At 40.4% G+C, this 18,151-nt stretch overlaps 1 protein-coding gene across 2 annotated transcripts; it reads right to left on the bottom strand.

Annotated features, from left to right (window-relative positions):
* Positions 1–1,367: 1,367 nt before the first annotated feature.
* mansc1 (MANSC domain containing 1) lies at positions 1,368–18,136 on the bottom strand. Of its 2 annotated transcripts, none has more exons than XM_062983603.1 (4): positions 17,739–18,136; positions 9,761–10,062; positions 7,191–7,331; positions 1,368–4,731 (listed from the first exon to the last, which is right to left on the bottom strand). In XM_062983603.1, the coding sequence occupies exons 2-4, from the start codon at positions 9,981–9,983 to the stop codon at positions 3,938–3,940; spliced, it is 1,158 nt and encodes a 385-aa protein (XP_062839673.1). In that variant the 5' UTR covers positions 9,984–10,062; positions 17,739–18,136; the 3' UTR covers positions 1,368–3,937. The 2 variants fall into 2 exon arrangements, with proteins under 2 accessions (XP_062839673.1, XP_008109574.2); XM_008111367.3 differs by having other exon boundaries at positions 17,859–18,135.
* Between the last annotated feature and the right edge of the window lie 15 nt (positions 18,137–18,151).

Here is an 18,151-nt window from a genome sequence, read left to right on the forward strand (position 1 = left end):
CCTCGGGAAGGCCTTGTTGAAGATGGAATTAAAGATAGAGCTGATGAATTGGATGGAGTGAGTCAGTGTCAAGTGAGATTTTTCCAGGACTATGAGGTCATAGTCTTGCAAAAGGCAAAAAGTGAAGGTTATGTTCTCCTGTAAGGTATGTCACCAACCGGACAACAAAAAGCCAGTCATTGAGATAGGAATATACTGTGACATTGCTGGTTCTGAGGTGAGTGGCTACTTCTGCCATTGCCTTCGTGAACACTCTTAGAACAGTTGATAGACCGAAGGGCAGGCCTCAGAACCAATATGCACGATTCTCGATGCAAAAGGCCAAAAATCTTCAATAGTATTCCAAATATCCCGACGTCAGACGTCACAAACAAATTATCATGCCAGAGCAAAGGCGGCTTCAACAATAATGACACCATTTGAAACCCCTTCACTTTTTATGAAATGCAAGTCCAATGGTGGATGAAGACCCTGTCCTCCTTCGGAACTGTAAAGTAGCAGGAGAAGCAGGCCTGATGAAAGTCCTTTTTGTAGGAGTGTTTTGATATCTTCCAGTATTGGAGGGGATAGAGAAGTCTGGTGGACTGCACCTGATAGAGGAACGGAATCAATGATATAGCCAAATTCTATTATGTTGTGCACCCAGTGGTTTCAGGTGACGGCGGACCAAGCAGGGAGGAATCTGGAGAGACCGTCTCCAAATACAGGGGTCACGTTGAGAATTGTAAGAGGCATTGGAACGGGAGTAATCACCCTTGAAAGGGTAGATCTGGTCCCCAGGCCCATGCAAGTCAGTTTTTCCATTGCTGTGGGTTGGCAAACTTGGATCTCTGTTGATACAAGGGCTGCTGATACAGGGAGGTACCAAGCCTCGCCTCCCGGTTTTTCCTTGCCTGGGGCATAAAAGCCTGGCAATGAATACAGGACTGGATGGAGTGGCCCTCATCCAAGCAAAGGAGCCAAAGTGTCCATCTGTGTCAGGAGGTTAGCCTGCACATTGCTCACACCGCATAAAGCGAGTTGTGGAGGCCATATTAAACTAGGCCACAAGCACTGTACTCTCAGAGTTAGATGAACCAAAAATGGGGACCTCTGCAAGACAAGACTGGATTGGAGGTTCTTCCAAAATGCTAACAGCTAAGGTTCGCTTTTAGAAGCAAGAAAGGTCCAATTATCTAATGAGCTCAAAAATTCCTGAAAACAGTTGCAGCGTGGATGAAACGAAGGAGTTTCGATGGCAAACAGGCCTTATATAGCCTTGCAATGGTGGGTGGGGTTACTGCCAAAACTTCTGTCTAGTGATTCCAAACAGTGCAGTGCACAGATGGAGATTACTCTGTTGTGTGAATCACAGAAACCACAAAGAATATATTTATTGGTGTTTATTTAGCATGTTGTTGTTGTCATCAGGCTGATGTGGCAACCTACAAGAGCCCATCACTCACTTCCTGCTCAAGTTTCACACATTTAGGGCCATCATTTACTTGATTAAATCAATCCACCTATAATGGGGTCTTATTTTTCTACTGTCTCTCGCTTTACCAAACAATATTGTCCTTCCCTATGAATCACATCATCTCATGATATATCCAAAGTATCTGTGGCCTTTATTTTGTTTTTTAACATCACTAAACATTCATAGTCTTTGCTGTTTTCTCGACAATAACATGGTATCTATCACCTGTGTGTCTTAAATTGTTTATTTTTCTTTCTGCAACTTTCACAGCTCTTTCCTATACATCAAATCCTACTTGCTATATGATTTGTTATTGTTGTATTCCTTGGTCTTCATATAAATTAGAAAGACAGGGTGAGAGAGTGGCAGCCTTGGTTGATTACCTTGCCAATTGGGTACTATTCAATTTCTCTGTATTTTTTTCTAACAGTAACCTCTTTTCCAGAGCAACAGCACAGTCAAATGCAGCACATCCATTTCCTTAAGAGCAAATAATAGCTTTTTGTGATCTACACAATCAAAAGCTTTGCTGTAATCTAGAACAGGCTGATTCCCCCCCCCCCTGAAATTCTTTTATGTGCTCCATTATCCAACATAAGTTTGCAGTATGATCCTCATGTATCCTCTTTTGAATCATGCTTTGGCATCTGGCATTTTCACCCCCGCTCTTACTGTCAGGACGTTCTTCCTAATTTTTGATAGAACCACTTTTCCTGCAATTTGAATCCATTGCTCTAATCCATTGTTCTAATCTTACCAGCAGAAAACACATTTGCTGCCTCAATGTATTTCCTTTTAAAGTGGTAATGCAGAAATGTTTCTTCACATGCAAAACACCACCATCTCACTTAACTTGGAACAGAAAGAAGTACAGAGTCTATATCTGATTTTTTAAATTTAAAATATTTTTGCAGTGCATATAGAAAATGTTCCCAGGATAACAGCAAATGCACATCAGTAGTAAAACTGTTTGTTTACAGTCAATTTGGCTTGTAATGCACAAGGAACACACAAAGTAAAAAATGAGGAGGAAGGTGGGAAAATAAAGCTCAGGCACAAGTTCTTAAATTCAATAAAGATGGGAGTTGCATTCAAATACCAACTGGCAGGATACAGGTTATACCTCACCCACAGGAGAAACGGAGATTTACTAATGAAAAAAATCAAATTAATAGTACAGAACACACATTCCATCTAAAAAAAATCAGGATCCCAGATCATCCAGGTTGATGCCAATTATATACCAATTAGGATGGACCCATAATTGTTATGGAGGAAATAATGAAACAGGCATATGAATAAATACTAATTCAAGTATTTTAAATAATGTAAGATATTTGAACTTAGAGGACAACTGCTAACAGGCAGCCCCGATTAAATTCATCCCTCACATTTAATAACATTCTATAATTTGTCCCATGCCTGGCACCATTTGGCTACATGTTTCCAGACTGCATCTGGGTAATTTGGGTAAATTGACACAATCCCTTACTTCTTAAATCACTATAGAGGGCCACATGTATTACCGTTTGACAGCGAGGATTCTTCCATCACGCTCCCCTCAAAGCCTCTTTGCGCCTCATATGCGCGTACGCACACGCTCATGTGTTTATTGTTGGCAGTGGTTGGGATCCTGAAATAAGGATTGCCCCTTGCCTTTGTGAGAAGTTTCTTAATAGTTCCCTAATTGCTCCCTTGCTACATAATTGTGGCAGTGGTGGGAATCACAAAAAAGGTTTCTTGAGACCTGGGTCTCCACTTGACTTGGGGCATATGTCAATGCCACACTTTGCTCGATGCTAGTGTGGGGGAAATGTATTGTGGTTATATGTATTATTTGATCTAAATCAATACTGTATGCTATGTTAAGATGCTTTTATCATAGTCAAAACCATGGGGTTTGGCCTAATCTAATTGCTATAGTTGAAACAATGGGATTTAACATAAAATTTACCTTGTATTCAATGATTGAGTTGACTGAATTTATTTCTGCTGAGACAAATAGCTGCATGGAGGCCATTTGTTTCTCTGAACTGAAATGTGTAAGCATACCTACCATACATCAGGTAGACAGACTGAAATATTTTTTTGTTTCTGCATTGTCCATCCAACTAACATTTTCATTCTTTTTGAGCAGTCTAATGACTTCCTCCCTTTGTGACAGAATTTTCAGACCATAGTTAAGATTGCCTCTGAGGACTGGCCTCTCTGACCATTATACTAACTGCATAGACAAGCAACTCCCTATGACTTGAATGTAAACATTACACATCATGTCATTACAACAGCATTCTAAACTATCACAACTTCCAGAGATGGGAAGAAGATACCACCTGCCCACAATATACAGTACAAATAAAGCTGTCATGAGGCAAAAGTAAACATCGAAATGTCCTTAGTATGAAGTTTAGGCTTGGCCTTTTAAGAGAGAGAATGTAACCTCTATGACAAATTTAACCCACCAACGTCTTGCAGGTTGTATCACATGCTGGCATACATACCATTGATCAAGTAGTCCAGCCTAGTGTATTGCCTTTGCTGAAGGGATTCAAGCATCTTTCTCCCTACCAGCACTGTAACCAAGAGCAAGAGTATCACCCCCAAAAGCAATGCGGCAAGAAGTATACTTTGGTCACCAGAGAAAAGGGCATGCTTCTTGCCTGGACCTTCATCAGGCTTATCATAGTCTTTATTTTCCTGTTCATTATTAAGATGAATGGATTGTAAAGAAGAATGTTTCGTGGGTAGACTGAATGGCAAATGGTTGATCTTGCTGGCACTAGATCCAGAAGCGGCTGAAGGATGGAAAACGCTGGGGCTTCCTGGATTTACCAAAAGTGTATTTCTATCATAAGCTGTTGCAGACCTGGCAGTTGCAGTATGGCCAGCAGATACATGTGAACTTACAGCAGCATCGATACCAGTCTGACTGATAGTGGTCACTACTAGCAGCTTAACTGGAGCCTCTATAATTGGAGCAGAGTGTTGAACAGGCTTAACAATGCTTGGTGGCAACAGGTTGCTAATTTTATTTGGTGTTGTAATCGCTGAAACATTTCTCACGTCCTCTTTTGGTTGAGGACGTCCATCGATCCTATCTGAGTAATCCAAGGTTTCCATCCTATTTGAAGCAATGGGTTTCTGCAAATGATCTGAATCACGGGAAGGGTTTGTTGTACTATGAGGATTAAGCATGGCAATTTCTGCAGACATGAAATGACCATTAACTGTTGGTTGGAAAACTATGGATGTGGAAGGAGCTGGCTTGGGAATCTCTGTGTAAGAAAAGGAAAGGAAAATCTTTCACAAGATTTGCATTTGTCAGTAATGGAAACCCGCAGTCTCATCCACTTCACTCAAAATCAAATAAGCATGTCTAAACTAAAAGTATACATTAGTTTAACAGTCATGGCTTTTACCAAACAGCCCTAATGATTTTACTGAAAAGTTGGAAATTCTTTCTAGTATTACCAATCCAAGAGATACTACAGTTATTTCATTTGTTTTTATAGGAAGAAAAAAAGGTGGAATGACTGAAATGTGTTCAGAAGAATAACTGAGAAACGCTCTTGTCCATGCTTGGCAGTAAGTTCTATTGCCTTCAGTAGACTAGTCGTGAGTAAATGAAAATAGAATGTTGTATATAATTGTGGTTAGAACTTCACAATAAATACATTACATAATACATACAATTATGCTCGTGGTATCTTCAAATGATCTTACTGAAGTTACTTTATGTATCAGTTTTGCAAGAAAAAATCATAGGCTTTGTCACATAAGGCTCTTTTTCCACTACAAAAATGTTATTTCTAAAAACACTATTCAGTCTGGATTGCACTCTTTCATTGCACACCTAGAGAATTATTCTGGGATTTCAACACTGATGCTCATGAAAAACTTATCACATATAAGTATTTGGGATTGCCCGCCCGCTACCTCCTCCAAAACATTATTGCTGCTCTTTTACTAGGTAAATTAAAATAATATAAAATATAATTAAAATGTATTTTTGAAAGATAAAAATACAAGCTCATCAAAAATACAAGCTTTCAGACACATAAATTATAATCCAATGCCTGCCTGTGGAACAAAAGGAGAGCAGGGAACTCCATTAATCTGAGAACAGCCACTAAGAAGGCTCCTGTGTCTTCACCAAATGTACCTATGATAGTGGTGGGACTGAGAGGTCTCTTTGGAAAACATAGAACTCAGTCAGGCTCATACAGATAATGTGGATCCAAGCTGCATAGGGCTTTAAAGGTTATAAGCACTTTGAAATCTGCCTAGAAATGAACATTTTAAGACTTGCAGAGAAAAACTTTTCTGTTTAAGGTACAATAATGAAATTGAGCTCAAAGGCCTTCTCTGTTGTTACTAATGTGAGACACTATTTTAGGAATACCCTCTTGGTCCTTATGAAAATCCATATTTAGGATGAAATTGTTTTAATTTACTTTTCCTTGTTTGTTTTTGGGACAGTCCTTTTTTATTGTACAAGTGGTTTATAAACCAGGTTAAGATCTTAGCTTTTAAAAATAAAGATTCGCCAGGAAAGTACCTGATTAAGATACCGTAATCTGACATTAACAGTCCTAGGAAGAAATAGATCAAGTGGTATGAGATATCTAGATTTTAGATTATTGTATGTTGAATTTTAAAAAGCTTTTGAAGCTCAATCTTTTTTTTAAAAAGGTTTTTGAAAACTAATTGATTATTGCTAAAAAAAATAAAAATGTAATGTTAACAAAAACAAAAATTAAAAACTGCTATCTTTCCCTCAGATGAATGGCTATTGATACACAAGTTTTGATCTGAATGCTTTTGTTTTAAATTAGGGTCGTGTTTGCTCTGCTTTTTCAATCATGTTGTAAATAGGATTGTTAGATATCGAGGCTTGGTCCTTAGCTCAAGATAGGCAAGATAAAAGTGCTGGGTCTAAATCTCCAACTCAGCTAATTAGCAGCAACTTAGCAAGCCTCAATCAATTTGTTGATGTAACTTGTAAAGATTTGCTAGGAAGTCTGAGTAGTTAGGTTTCATCTACACTGACCATTTAATGCAGTTTGAAGCTAGCTAGCTTCAAACTGTGGCAGCCAGACAACAAAATCCCACAAAAGTGTGTAAAAGGAAGCCCTTAATGCAGATCAGGGCTCTGTGGATCATTATCTGGGATTTAAACTGATTCCAGGATCTCCCCTGTAATCATCAGAACAGTAAAACCTTTCTTTGATACCAGTTTGAAACTGCATTGAATGGTTAGTGTAGATGGAGCCTTAGTTAGCTTCCTCTTCTCTGGGTCCTTGTAGAGCCAAGACGCACCATTTGCTTTACAGCCATCTTCTGGCAAGAAGCAAATCAGTTAAGAGGAAATCTTCCTTATCCCTATATAGATGAGAGGAAGCAATCCCTTTACATCATCTTGAGCTAAGAAAAGCCCCTTTAGCGAACATGTCTTAATTTCCAAACAAGATTTTTTTTTCTCTTTATGTGTGTTTTGAGTGACAAGTTGTGAGCACTTATGATTGCTATTTCATTTCTAATGCTCAATGAGATCACCAGAAGATATCCTTAGGCCTTAGGTATTGGTCTGAAAACCCCAGGACCTGGGATCACCCTGAATTGGCAACCCTTGAATAGTGGGTTGGGTGGATCAGTAGGTAAACCCATTTGAATAAAAAAAATGGTCCTAGAAATGATGGACTCATCAATCAGTCAAGTATTTATCATTACTTACCATGTATTATTCTGTAAGTCACTAGTCCTAATACTTGTCTTGCTGGGAAAATATCCTTTGTGGGATAATAAAACAAATAGCAATTTGGATAATTGCCTTTCCTTTTGGTATTAAAGACGACGTAGTTGCACACCTTGTTGCCTAAAAAAACCAAGACATAGCCTAAATCTATATTAAAAGCAAATCTGCATCTGGTAATAAACTTCAATTTCTACATACAATCATTATCAATTCTGTTTCCTAGTCTCATTTTCAGCAATATCCTGGTGGTGCTAACTGAGAGAGTAAGTGAGGGTTCATATAACTCCATGCTTGTCAGATTAAAGGGTTATAGCTAAAACTTCTATCTGATATTCTAATGTAGCATGTAATTTTAGTTAAATGGCAGTCAATACACTTTTCAACTTTGTCAGCTTCAGCAATGTACTTTTTACTTCAAGTAACTTAGAAAAAACACATACACACTGAAATCTGTTACAGTAGAGGTAGAAAGCTTATTGGGTAGACATTGCATCAGGATTATTAGGATTTGATGATGTAGCTGGGACAGCATCAGGAAAAGTGAATGTGGATGATTTTGGATTTACATCAGTAGATGATACTGCATTGGCAAATTTGCCTTAAAATTAAATTTGTGCTAAAATCGATTTTATTTTCATTCTTATTTAAAGTATTTTAAATTTTTTCTGCTGGTTACTTGAGAATTCTGGCTGCCCGAGATCTGGTTAACTGAGAAACTACTGTATTTTGATTATACTTGAATAAGAAGCATACCAGGGAATCCTTAACTATGAGGATTCTGAAAAATGATAATCACTCTAAAATAAATTGCAACGCCACAATTTGACTGTCCAGATGCTTAACCAATACTTTAAATAAGAGACCACTTTTCATAAATGGAAATTGGAATGGTTTCCCATTGATAAGGATGCATTTTATCACCCTATCTGTTTAATGTAAATTGATAAAACATCAGAAGAAAATCAAGATTAGACTCAGTGAAAGGAGGTTTGAAAACTGAAGGAACAAGCATGAACAATTTAGAAGATACAAACTTTACCACGTTACTAACAGAACTTAGTGAAGATCTTGCATGACTACTGATGAAATTTTAAAGAAGAAATTGCAAAAGCAGAATTACTGCTTAATATTTAGAGAAGAAAAAATAATGACTATGAAGGATTAATGTAACTAAAATTGTTAAAATTGTTTTCTGTTTCTTGGCTCAGTCATCAGTCAAAACAGAAAATGTTGTTAAAAACCAGAAAACCACCAAGATTGATCTGACCCCCGAATGTGCTAAGATGTGAAAAAATTAAGATAGAGAATGATATTTCAAATGTAATTTCTGTAGTTTGCTGTATAAATTGCATGTACAAGGAGGGGAGGGTGGAAGTGGGATAAAACAACAAAACAACAATAATTTAAAAAAAATCTGACTCCTGAAATCCACCCAAAAATATTCAGCTGTTCTGAGTGATGGAGCTCTCTGATACTGGTGAGCAGTGTACTAGATGAAGATATGTGATGGTGCAACTTTTTTCACTTGCAGGAGAGGACTAGTCATGCCACCATATAATTCCCTGCTCTCCAGTACCAAATAACTCAGTCACATGGGATGACTAAACGTAGGCTTCAGGATAATTTGTGATAATGAGAATGGCTATACATTTGCAAATGTAGTTACATAGCACAAACAAGTCATGGAGCAAACAAGTTCATACAACTGAGTTATGCCATAATTGTCTAACAGAACATCAGCATAAGAACTTAGGACAACTATGACAGAATAATGTAAGATAAAAATGTCAACATCAGAATTATAGTATTTCCATACTTTTATGTATGGACATTAGTGAGGAAGAAAACTTATTTGAAATGTTGGTGAAGGAGAGTTCTAGGGATCCATGGACTACCAAAAACAAAATGGGTCTAGAAGCAAAACAAACCAATGCTGTTGTACTTTGGATTGATCATGAGAGCACACGATTTATTGGAGGGGGGAGATAATGCTTGGTAAAATGAATGGCAGTAGAAAAAGTGGGATATAAATAAACATGATGATGATGATGATGTTAGACCGTATTCAAGTTCAATTGATTCGATGAAGCTAAGGCCCTGGGTTTGCAACATCTCAGCAGGGCTGTTGATAAGAAGGGCTTCTGAAAGTCTCTCATTTATAAGGTTGTCATAGATTGAAGCTGACTTGGTGACAAATTGCAGCAACACCAACATCTACAACTAGTAAAGTTGACTGTTGGATGACATTGGTAGGGAACTTGTGGAGATGTAGCTCAAAACTAACTTTCCTATGCTAAAAAAAATATATATCTGTTACAGCTGTCACAGCGCTCAAGTTTGACTTCAATCCTGAAAACTCTACTTTGGTAAAACCTTTAAGGAATGCTTACCACAACTAAAATCACCTGCCCTATGCAGAAAAGTAACGGAATTATTGTTAAGTCAACTTAAATCTGCAATACTGTACACTGAACAAGCTAGAACTTTGTGTTACTTGAAAGAAATGTATAAGACTATAATGTATAAGCACCCAAAAGGATCATTCTTACCTCCAATTTTTCCTCCCAAACAGCAAATATTAATACAGGCTTCTGCAGAGGAAGTAAAGATTGGCTCTTTCCCTTGGATTCCTTTAGAAAAGGCCATTTTTATATTGAAAGTTATGTTTTCCATCTTCTCTGTTGAACAAACTTGGCTTTGAGATTCTTTTAGCATGACACAAACCACCACAGCCAGCGCATAGGCAAAACACTTGGCAATCCAAAAAGACATTTCTTTTGCTTAGGTGTGATTCTTCTGAGCCATTTACATGTAGGACACAGTTTTTTTTACGAAGGTTGCATTGCTTGTTCTAGTAAGAAAAAAATAGACTGTTACTTAATTTTAATGTCACATGCAAATCCCTTCCCCTCTCCATAATATATTATATCAGCTGGCACCAGTGGATGTTTTTCTCTTTGTCTTTGAAAATGCAGACAAACATTTACAACAATTTGATTGGAATTCAGTAATATTTCCAGGTCCAGGTAAAACTGTTTTAGGGAACCAATCAAGCACATGGGTATGACATTCACTGAGAAGTTTCACGATTCCCAAAGTCAAAATGACTTTTTATTTGAGTTATACCTGTACCACGTGCTTATGAAGCGACATTACACAAGCTGTCCTCCCAAAAACCCCGCTCTTCCATTTACACTATGGGGGTTACACATTTAGAAACACTATACAAATAACTTATTTCACCACATAATAGTTAAACAGGTAAACAACAACTACCATTTGAAAAGCGCAATCATTTCCCAATCCCTGCCTGTATGCACTGTTGGGCACATTGGCTCTATGTGCCAAGTTTGGTCCAGGTCCAGATCCAGCATTGGCTTGGTTAAATGTCATGCTTTTATTATTATTATTTTATTATTAGACAGTTCTTCCTCACTATAGCACTTGAAGACAGAACAATTAACATGAAACAAAGCCAAAAGAGCATAACATCATTATTTAAAAAGCCCAGAGAGGAAGACATTTCATCTAAAGTAAAAGGTAAGTTAAGTTAGTGTTATTCCGAACAGAACTTAACTATTTATCATACGTTGCTTGCTCAATTCTTTTTCTTTTAAAACTTACACGTATCCTGATTTTGATCCATCTTTTTAAATATTATAATAGCATTTAGATCTATTAGGCTACTACAAAACAATGAACTTCAATAGGCAAGAGAAAATTTTCTCTTGCCTATTCAAGTTCATTGTTTTGCCACAAGAGCAGCACTGACTGGACTGTTAGTGCTGCCATCTATGGCATGTTCAAGGAACAACTTGATTGATATGACTACACACAGTACGTTTCACTACCGGTAGCTTCTTTTGTAACGTTAAGTTGTAAATATTGTAGAACAATCTTGGATATATAAAACATACAATTTGTTGTAAAAGGCTTTCATGGCCGGAATCACTGGGTTGCTGTGAGTTTTCTGGGCTGTACAGCCATGTTCCAGAAGGATGCTCTCCTGACGTTTCCCCCACATCGGTTGCAGGCATCCTCAAAGGTTTGCGGTCTGTTGGAAACTAGGACAAGTGAGGTTTATATATCTGTGGAATGTCCAGGGAGGGAGAAAGAACTCTTGTCTGTGTGAGCTAGGTGTGAATGTTGTAATTAGCCACCTTGATTAGCATTGCAATGCTTTGCAGATCAAGGCCTGACAGCTTTATGCCTGGGGGAATCCTTTTGTTAGGATGTGTTAGCAGGCCTTGATTGCTTCATGTCTGAAATTCCTAAGTGTTGTTCTTTATTTACTATCCTGAGTTTTTAATACTTCATAGTTTTTGACTGCAATTGAAAAAAGTGATTTCATTGTTAGCCTGTTTGTGAACAGCTCTTCAGCTTTACTTTGCCCCTATCAATTTTTCTTCAGGAAAAAGTCTTAATATGGTATCTGCCATAAACCATGCTAAGTCGGTGTTAAAGTCTTTAGAAATTTTGAGAGCAGATGCAAAAGATCATTTTGTAAAATTCTTTGACTTAGCAAGAACAGCATCTGAAAAAAGTATTTCAAAGCAACTTGACTATTCCAAGGCAAAGTTCAAGACAGATGCATCAGGCAAATCCAGGGACTAATTCTGTAGAAGATTATTTCAGAGTTGCAGTGTTCATACAATGTGTCGATTCACTCATACAGAACATTACTGAAAGGTTCATGTCAAATGAAGATATTTCAACCAGTTTCCAGGTTTATCTCCCTGGGTTTTCAGGTCTAGATAAAGTTCACCATATGGAACAACTGTCAGAATACTTTGAAAATGATGCAACACTTGTTTCCGTCAAGGAATAATGTGGTGTAATATTACACCATCAATTAAGAAAGATACTGAGGTACTTAAAGTGTTGGAACTGGGTGACAAAGCCTACTATCGGCCAATAAATTTCCTTTTGACTGTGTTAGCTACTCTACCAGTGACGACATGAAGTGTGGAAAGATCGTTTTCAACCATGAAGAGAGTGAAAAGTGTATCTAGAAGTTTAATGACAGACCAGAGACTTAGTGGACTAGCAATGATTTCCATCTATCGGGACATCACTATCAAACCAAAAAAAGTAATTGACAAAATAGCCGGGGAGAAGAAAAGACAGTTGCTGTAAAGTAATAAATAAGTCAAAAAGTATTCTTAACATTTTGTTAATGAAAGTAAATAAATAACATTATTTAAACGTATGTTTATTCATATCATGATCTGATCACCATGCTCAATATATCCCATATGCATGGGGGTATTGGGATAACGATACAAAAGGTTTGCTAGGGTAGATCCCCTCTCACTCAGCCCCCCCCCCCCCCCCCAAATCAAAATCCTGGCTACAGGCCTGGTTAGCATAGCCCACAAATAAAAAACTGGCTATAATACTATTATTCTTTGGAGAAGTAGAGCAAAATGGGGATTCTCACCCAGAGATGGTGCCAGCATAATCAAAGAGCTGAGAGGGAAGTAACAGAAGGAAAACGGGTTGCGATAATAAGAAAAGAATTGGGTGCAAACACGTGTTGGTTTGCTGCACTTGTAATAGGAATTGCTGCTAGACAAACTAAATTGCCCCACTCACATTTTTTAAATGTCTACAAATGACTGATCTTGCAAGCAGAAGGCCTTAACGTGAACTACTAACATTTATAGAATGATTACCAACAATACATTTTTTTGCACTAATTTTAATGACAATGTGCTGGCTCGAGCCATCTAAAGTTTAATCCATAGCTGGAGAGGAAGGCATTCTGGTAAAATAGATCTTAAAGGAGGGAGTCTCACAAGGGATGTGGAAAATCCTTTGTTACAGTCCATACATTCTATAATCTGTTTTCCTTTCTCACTTCTTTCAGCAGCTGCTATCTTGTTGGTAGCAATCTAACGCATAGAAATTGAAAAGCTAAAGCTAGTAGTAAAAGTGAGGTACAAATATAGGCCAGGTTCAGATATGAAGACCTCTTTGATCTTTGTTTCATCTGCTGGTTTACAGTCCAGACAATCCGTTTCAGAACTTGAAAGCAACTGAAAAAAGTGGTTTATCAAACCCAGGCATCTTTCATTATGACATTTCTCATAAGCTACAGTGAAAGACATTTGGAGTTTTGAAGGCTCAATGAAGCAACAAGCACAATGGCCATTCCTTTGAGTTTGCTGCTTTATGTCTGTGAAGAAACCTATTTCTGTGGTTTTGCCTGAAATTGACATTCAGTTAGATCGGTGATTTATCCAAAATAAGAGGAAGGTTCAGTGGACTGGATGTAACAAGCTGAAGTCAGGTAGTTTTGAAGACTACCTGACTTCACAAGATTTTCACCTAAATGTCGATGTCCAAATGCTTTTATTGAAAGATTTTTGTTACGCTCTGGGGAGCGGGGGGGGGGGGGGGGGGCGCGGCGGCTTCTGACCTTTTAACAACTGCACACAAAATCACTTTCTCCCTGACAACTGTAGCTTCATGTCAAGGAAAACTAGATTTTTAATCTTTCTTCCCATGAAAATATATTTTTAAAAAAACCAAAACAACCCATGTCTAATCAGAGGAAAGAAAGTAAGCATTGCTCCCATATTTTAAAAAACGCCCTAGGTCCACTTTCGTGATTAAATGTTTACACTAATGAGTCAGAACATTGGGTGAGCCAACAGGTTCATGTTACAGAACAATTCAGTACATAAAGCTAAGAGACTGACTTGAGTTTAAAGGGTGTCTCCATATGATTAAGCCTGTATTGTTATTTTCTCTTAAATAAATAGAATCATGCTACCTATTTTTTAAAAATACTATAACTACCTTATTGCTGAGAGGGACATACACCTCCCTAAATTTGGGGGGGGGGGTGGACTAAAAAAGAATCCCCTAATCTGGAGACCCTTGCTCTTAATGAAGACACAATCATAATTTGACATTAAGAGAAACACATTGTGCACCTGTTCACCCTTCCCGCTGTGGAAAAGGATGGTGTGTATCTTCATCAATTCTATTAGGTTGCGAATTTCTTTTGTCATCAATTGATTTCTATATTGCAATGTTGGAACTCTGAAGCTGTGAAATCTTTGTAACCTTCACATGCATTACTGAAGCTTCTGAGATACAGTTTGGTTAAGAGATTATCCCGCTACACTGTTAAAGAGTTACTATTAGGGTTATGCACATTTTCATTTTTACAAACGGCCACTGGCTGGTTCAGCCCTTTCGGCCAGCCGTAATGGCATAGGCTACACATGGAGCATGGAGAGGTAGCTGCTTGTCCACAAAGGGTTTCCCTATGAGCCTTGCCTGTTTAGTCAATCAGAACAGAAGAAAGTCATGACGTGTCTTTTAGCCAAGCTGGGCTTCCATTTTTCTGTTGCGAACAGGTTCCTGGGAGTGACAGATCAGTGATCTAAATTCTCATTGCCACTCGCAGCTCTGCATGGCTTGGATTGCTTTTTGACTTAAATAGTAATAAATAAGCAGTTTACTTTCTACACTTGAGAAACTGCCACCGATGGTGCCTTTCACAAGAGGCAAGTTTCAAATGTGGGGCAGATAATGTATTTTACCATTTCTAAAGCCGCAATAAAATGAGGAGGTAATTCATATCTTTTTTTAAGGCTGAGGGAAGAAGGGAGAGTGGAGGGAGAAATAGCCAAGTCTCCCTTGAAACCTGAACCCAGTCAGTTTCAGGCGAGAAGGAAGAAATAGCCAGGTCCCCCCTTCCTTAAAACTTGAACCCAGTATGGCTTGAGGCTTCAAGCAGCTTAGGAAAGAAGGATGAGTAAAGGAGAAACAGCCGAGTCTCCATTTTTAAAGCCTGAACCCAGCCAGCTTATTGAGGCTTAAGCTTTCCTATGTGTGATGAGGGGGAAGCCAGGATGGTGCGGAGTTGACACAACCACCAGCCCATTGAAGAGGTCCAATGAGAAACGGGAGCCTCATAAGTTCCCCACTGCCACCAATGGGCTGGATCTTCCCTGATGTTTTGGTTGGCGAATCAAAAAATGGATTTTTCCCAACCGAATTTGGGAGGCTCCCGAAAAATGGATCTGGGGCTCCACCAAAATCCAGATACCAAAAATAGAACTGGTTTAACAGAATTGCACATCCCTTAGTTACTATGTCTCATTGAAGGCTTTCATGGCCAGAATCACAGCAGTGTTGTGTGGTTTCTGGGCTGTATGGCCGTGTTCTTGCAGTATTTCCTCCTAGGCTCAATGGGTTAAACCAGGTATGGGCAAATCCAGGCCTGGGGGCCCTTTGGGCTCTTTTCTCAGGCCCTCCTCTCTTTCACGTTCCTATAAGCATGAGGAAATGGTGGCCTGCTCACGTTCTCATGCTGAGAGGAGACCAGGGAAGTCACATGCGACTGCAGCCCCAGCCCCAGCCCCAGCCTCTTCCTGGCTACACCTTGGCCTCCACCTCCACAGGACTTAGCTGCTCCTCACTGGCGTGCATGTAGTCAGCACGTTCCCCTTCTTCCAGGCCTCCACCCCAGGCAATGAAGAGGTCAGCTCCTCTTCCACCTCTTCCTCCTTCTCTGCCGGCACTACCTTCCTCAAGGACAAGTTTCCCCTCGGAGAGAACAACAACAAGAGCAGGAGGGAAAGCATGCAGCTGCATGCTCAGGTGACAGTAGTGGAGGAGAGGACAAGGAGTTGCCCTTCTTGTCACTGGGGGCAGAAACCCAGATGATGGGGAATGTGCTGGTGAGGAGCAGCTGAGTCCCGTTGCAATGGAGGCAAAGGTGCAGGCCAGGAAGAGGCTCTGCCCGGGGGTGGTGCTGATGAGCACAACTTTTTGGGCACAGCTGTGGACCAGGCAAGCTACCATGTGTGAAACCCCCCCCCCCCCGCACCCTCCCTGCCTGGCCCACCCACCCCGCTCCGGCCCGCCATTTAGCCCCCAAGGTAAACATTTGCCCATGCCTGAGTTAAACCCTTGTGCTGGCTGAACTGCTGACCTGAAGGTTGGTGGTACGAATCTGTGACTTGAAGGTTGGGTTGCTGACCTGAAAGCTGCCAGGTTCAAATCCCACCTGGGGAGAGTGTGGATGAGCTCCCTCTAGCAGCTCCAGCTTCATGCGGGGACATGAGAGAAGCCTCCCACAAGGATGGTAAAACATCAAAACATCCAAGCGTCCCCTGGGCAACGTTCTTGCAGACGGCCAATTCTCTCACTCCAGAAGCAACTCCGGTTGCTCCTGACACGAAAAAAAAGCTTTAGTTTGCTGGGACATGAGAGAAGCCTTCCAGCAGGATGGTAACACATCTGGGTGTCCCCTGGGCAACATCTCTGTAGACGGCCAATTTTCTCACACCAGAAGTGACTTGCAGTATATGCTTAAGCCGCTTCTGACATGATATATTAAAAAAAAAAAACCAAGAAAAGTTTCCTCCCAACGTTTCATCTGCACCGTGGCTGGCATCTTCAGAGGAATCCTCTGAAGATGCCGTGTGCAGCTGTACTGCAATATATGTCCTCTGAAAATGCCACCTACAGATGAAGGTGAAATGTCAGGAGGAAATGCTGCTAGAACATGGCCATACAGCCCGGAAACCACACAACACCCCAGTTTCAATCCTGTGGCTGCCTCCTGTTGAATCCTGGGATTTGCAGTTTAGGTAAAGGTAAAGGTTTCCCCTGACGTTAAGTCCAGTCGTGTCCGACTCATTTCCATTTCTAAGCCGAAGAGACGGCGTTGTCCGCAGACACCTCCAAGGTCATGTGGCCGGCGTGACTGAATGGAACGCCGTTACCTTCCCGCCGGAGCGGTACCTATTTATCTACTCACATTTGCATGTTTTCGAACTGCTACGTTGGCAGAAGCTGGAGCTAACAGCGGGTGCTCACTCCGCTACCCGGATTTGAACCTGGGACCTTTCAGTCTGCAAGTTCAGCAGCTCAGCGCTTTAACACACCGAGCCACCGGAGACTGCAGTTTAGGCCTTTACAATTCTCCACCAGAGATGTCCCAAGCCTCACTCAACAACAAACTCTAAAATTCCACAGGATTTGAAGTGGGGTAGCAACTCTTTTGAGTGTAGTGTGAGCATCTCCCCAAATACAGTAGAGTCTCATTTATCCAAGCTAAATGGGCCGGCAGGATTGATAAGCGAATATCTTGGATAATAAGCAGGCATTAAGGAAAAACCTATTAAACATCAAATTAGGTTATGATTTTACAAATTAAGCTCCAAAACATCATGTTATACAACAAATTTGACAGAAAAAGTAGTTCAATACACAGTAATGCTATGTAGTAATTACTGTATTTACGAATTTAGCACCAAAATATCATGATGTATTGAAAACATTGACTACAAAAATGCGTTGGATAATCCAGAACGTTGGATAAGCGAGTGCTGGATAACTGAGACTCTACTGTAGTTGAAAAGAGCCCGGAAACCACACAACATTCCAGTGATTCCGGCCCTGAAAGCCTTCGACAATACAGTCGGGTTGAGACTGAAACCCCGTCCAACAGAAAGCGAGGAGACGCTCCGGGATGCAGAGAAAGGAGAGAGAGAGAAGCACCTGGCGGAGGAAGGAGGGGGTGAGAAGACTGGGCAAGGCGACCAAGCAAAAGCTGCCCGGGCAGGGACGCAGGGGTGGGCTGAGCGCCACCCTCCGCCCGGAGTCGGACTCTCCTCCTACCGTTCCTTCCTAACGCTAGCCAGGAGAACCGAAGAGCGCAACGAGGCTTTCCTCCCGAGAAGCCGGCCGAAGACCTCGCCTCATCAAAGGGCTTCGTGACTCCGGAGAAGGCGCCTCAGGAAGAGCAAGGAAGCCTGCTCGCTGCCTGGAAGCCAGCAAAGCCAGCCTACTTCCGGGATGCCAGGTGAAGCGACCCACACCGGAAGTCAGCTTTCCGCGCCACAGTCTTGTGGAGTTCTTCCGGCCGCCTCGTTTTATTTGCTGCTGCTGAGGAGACTGGCTCAGAGGGCGCG

This window comes from Anolis carolinensis, chromosome 5 (genome assembly GCF_035594765.1).
Source record: "Anolis carolinensis isolate JA03-04 chromosome 5, rAnoCar3.1.pri, whole genome shotgun sequence".
NCBI lineage: Eukaryota > Metazoa > Chordata > Lepidosauria > Squamata > Dactyloidae > Anolis > Anolis carolinensis.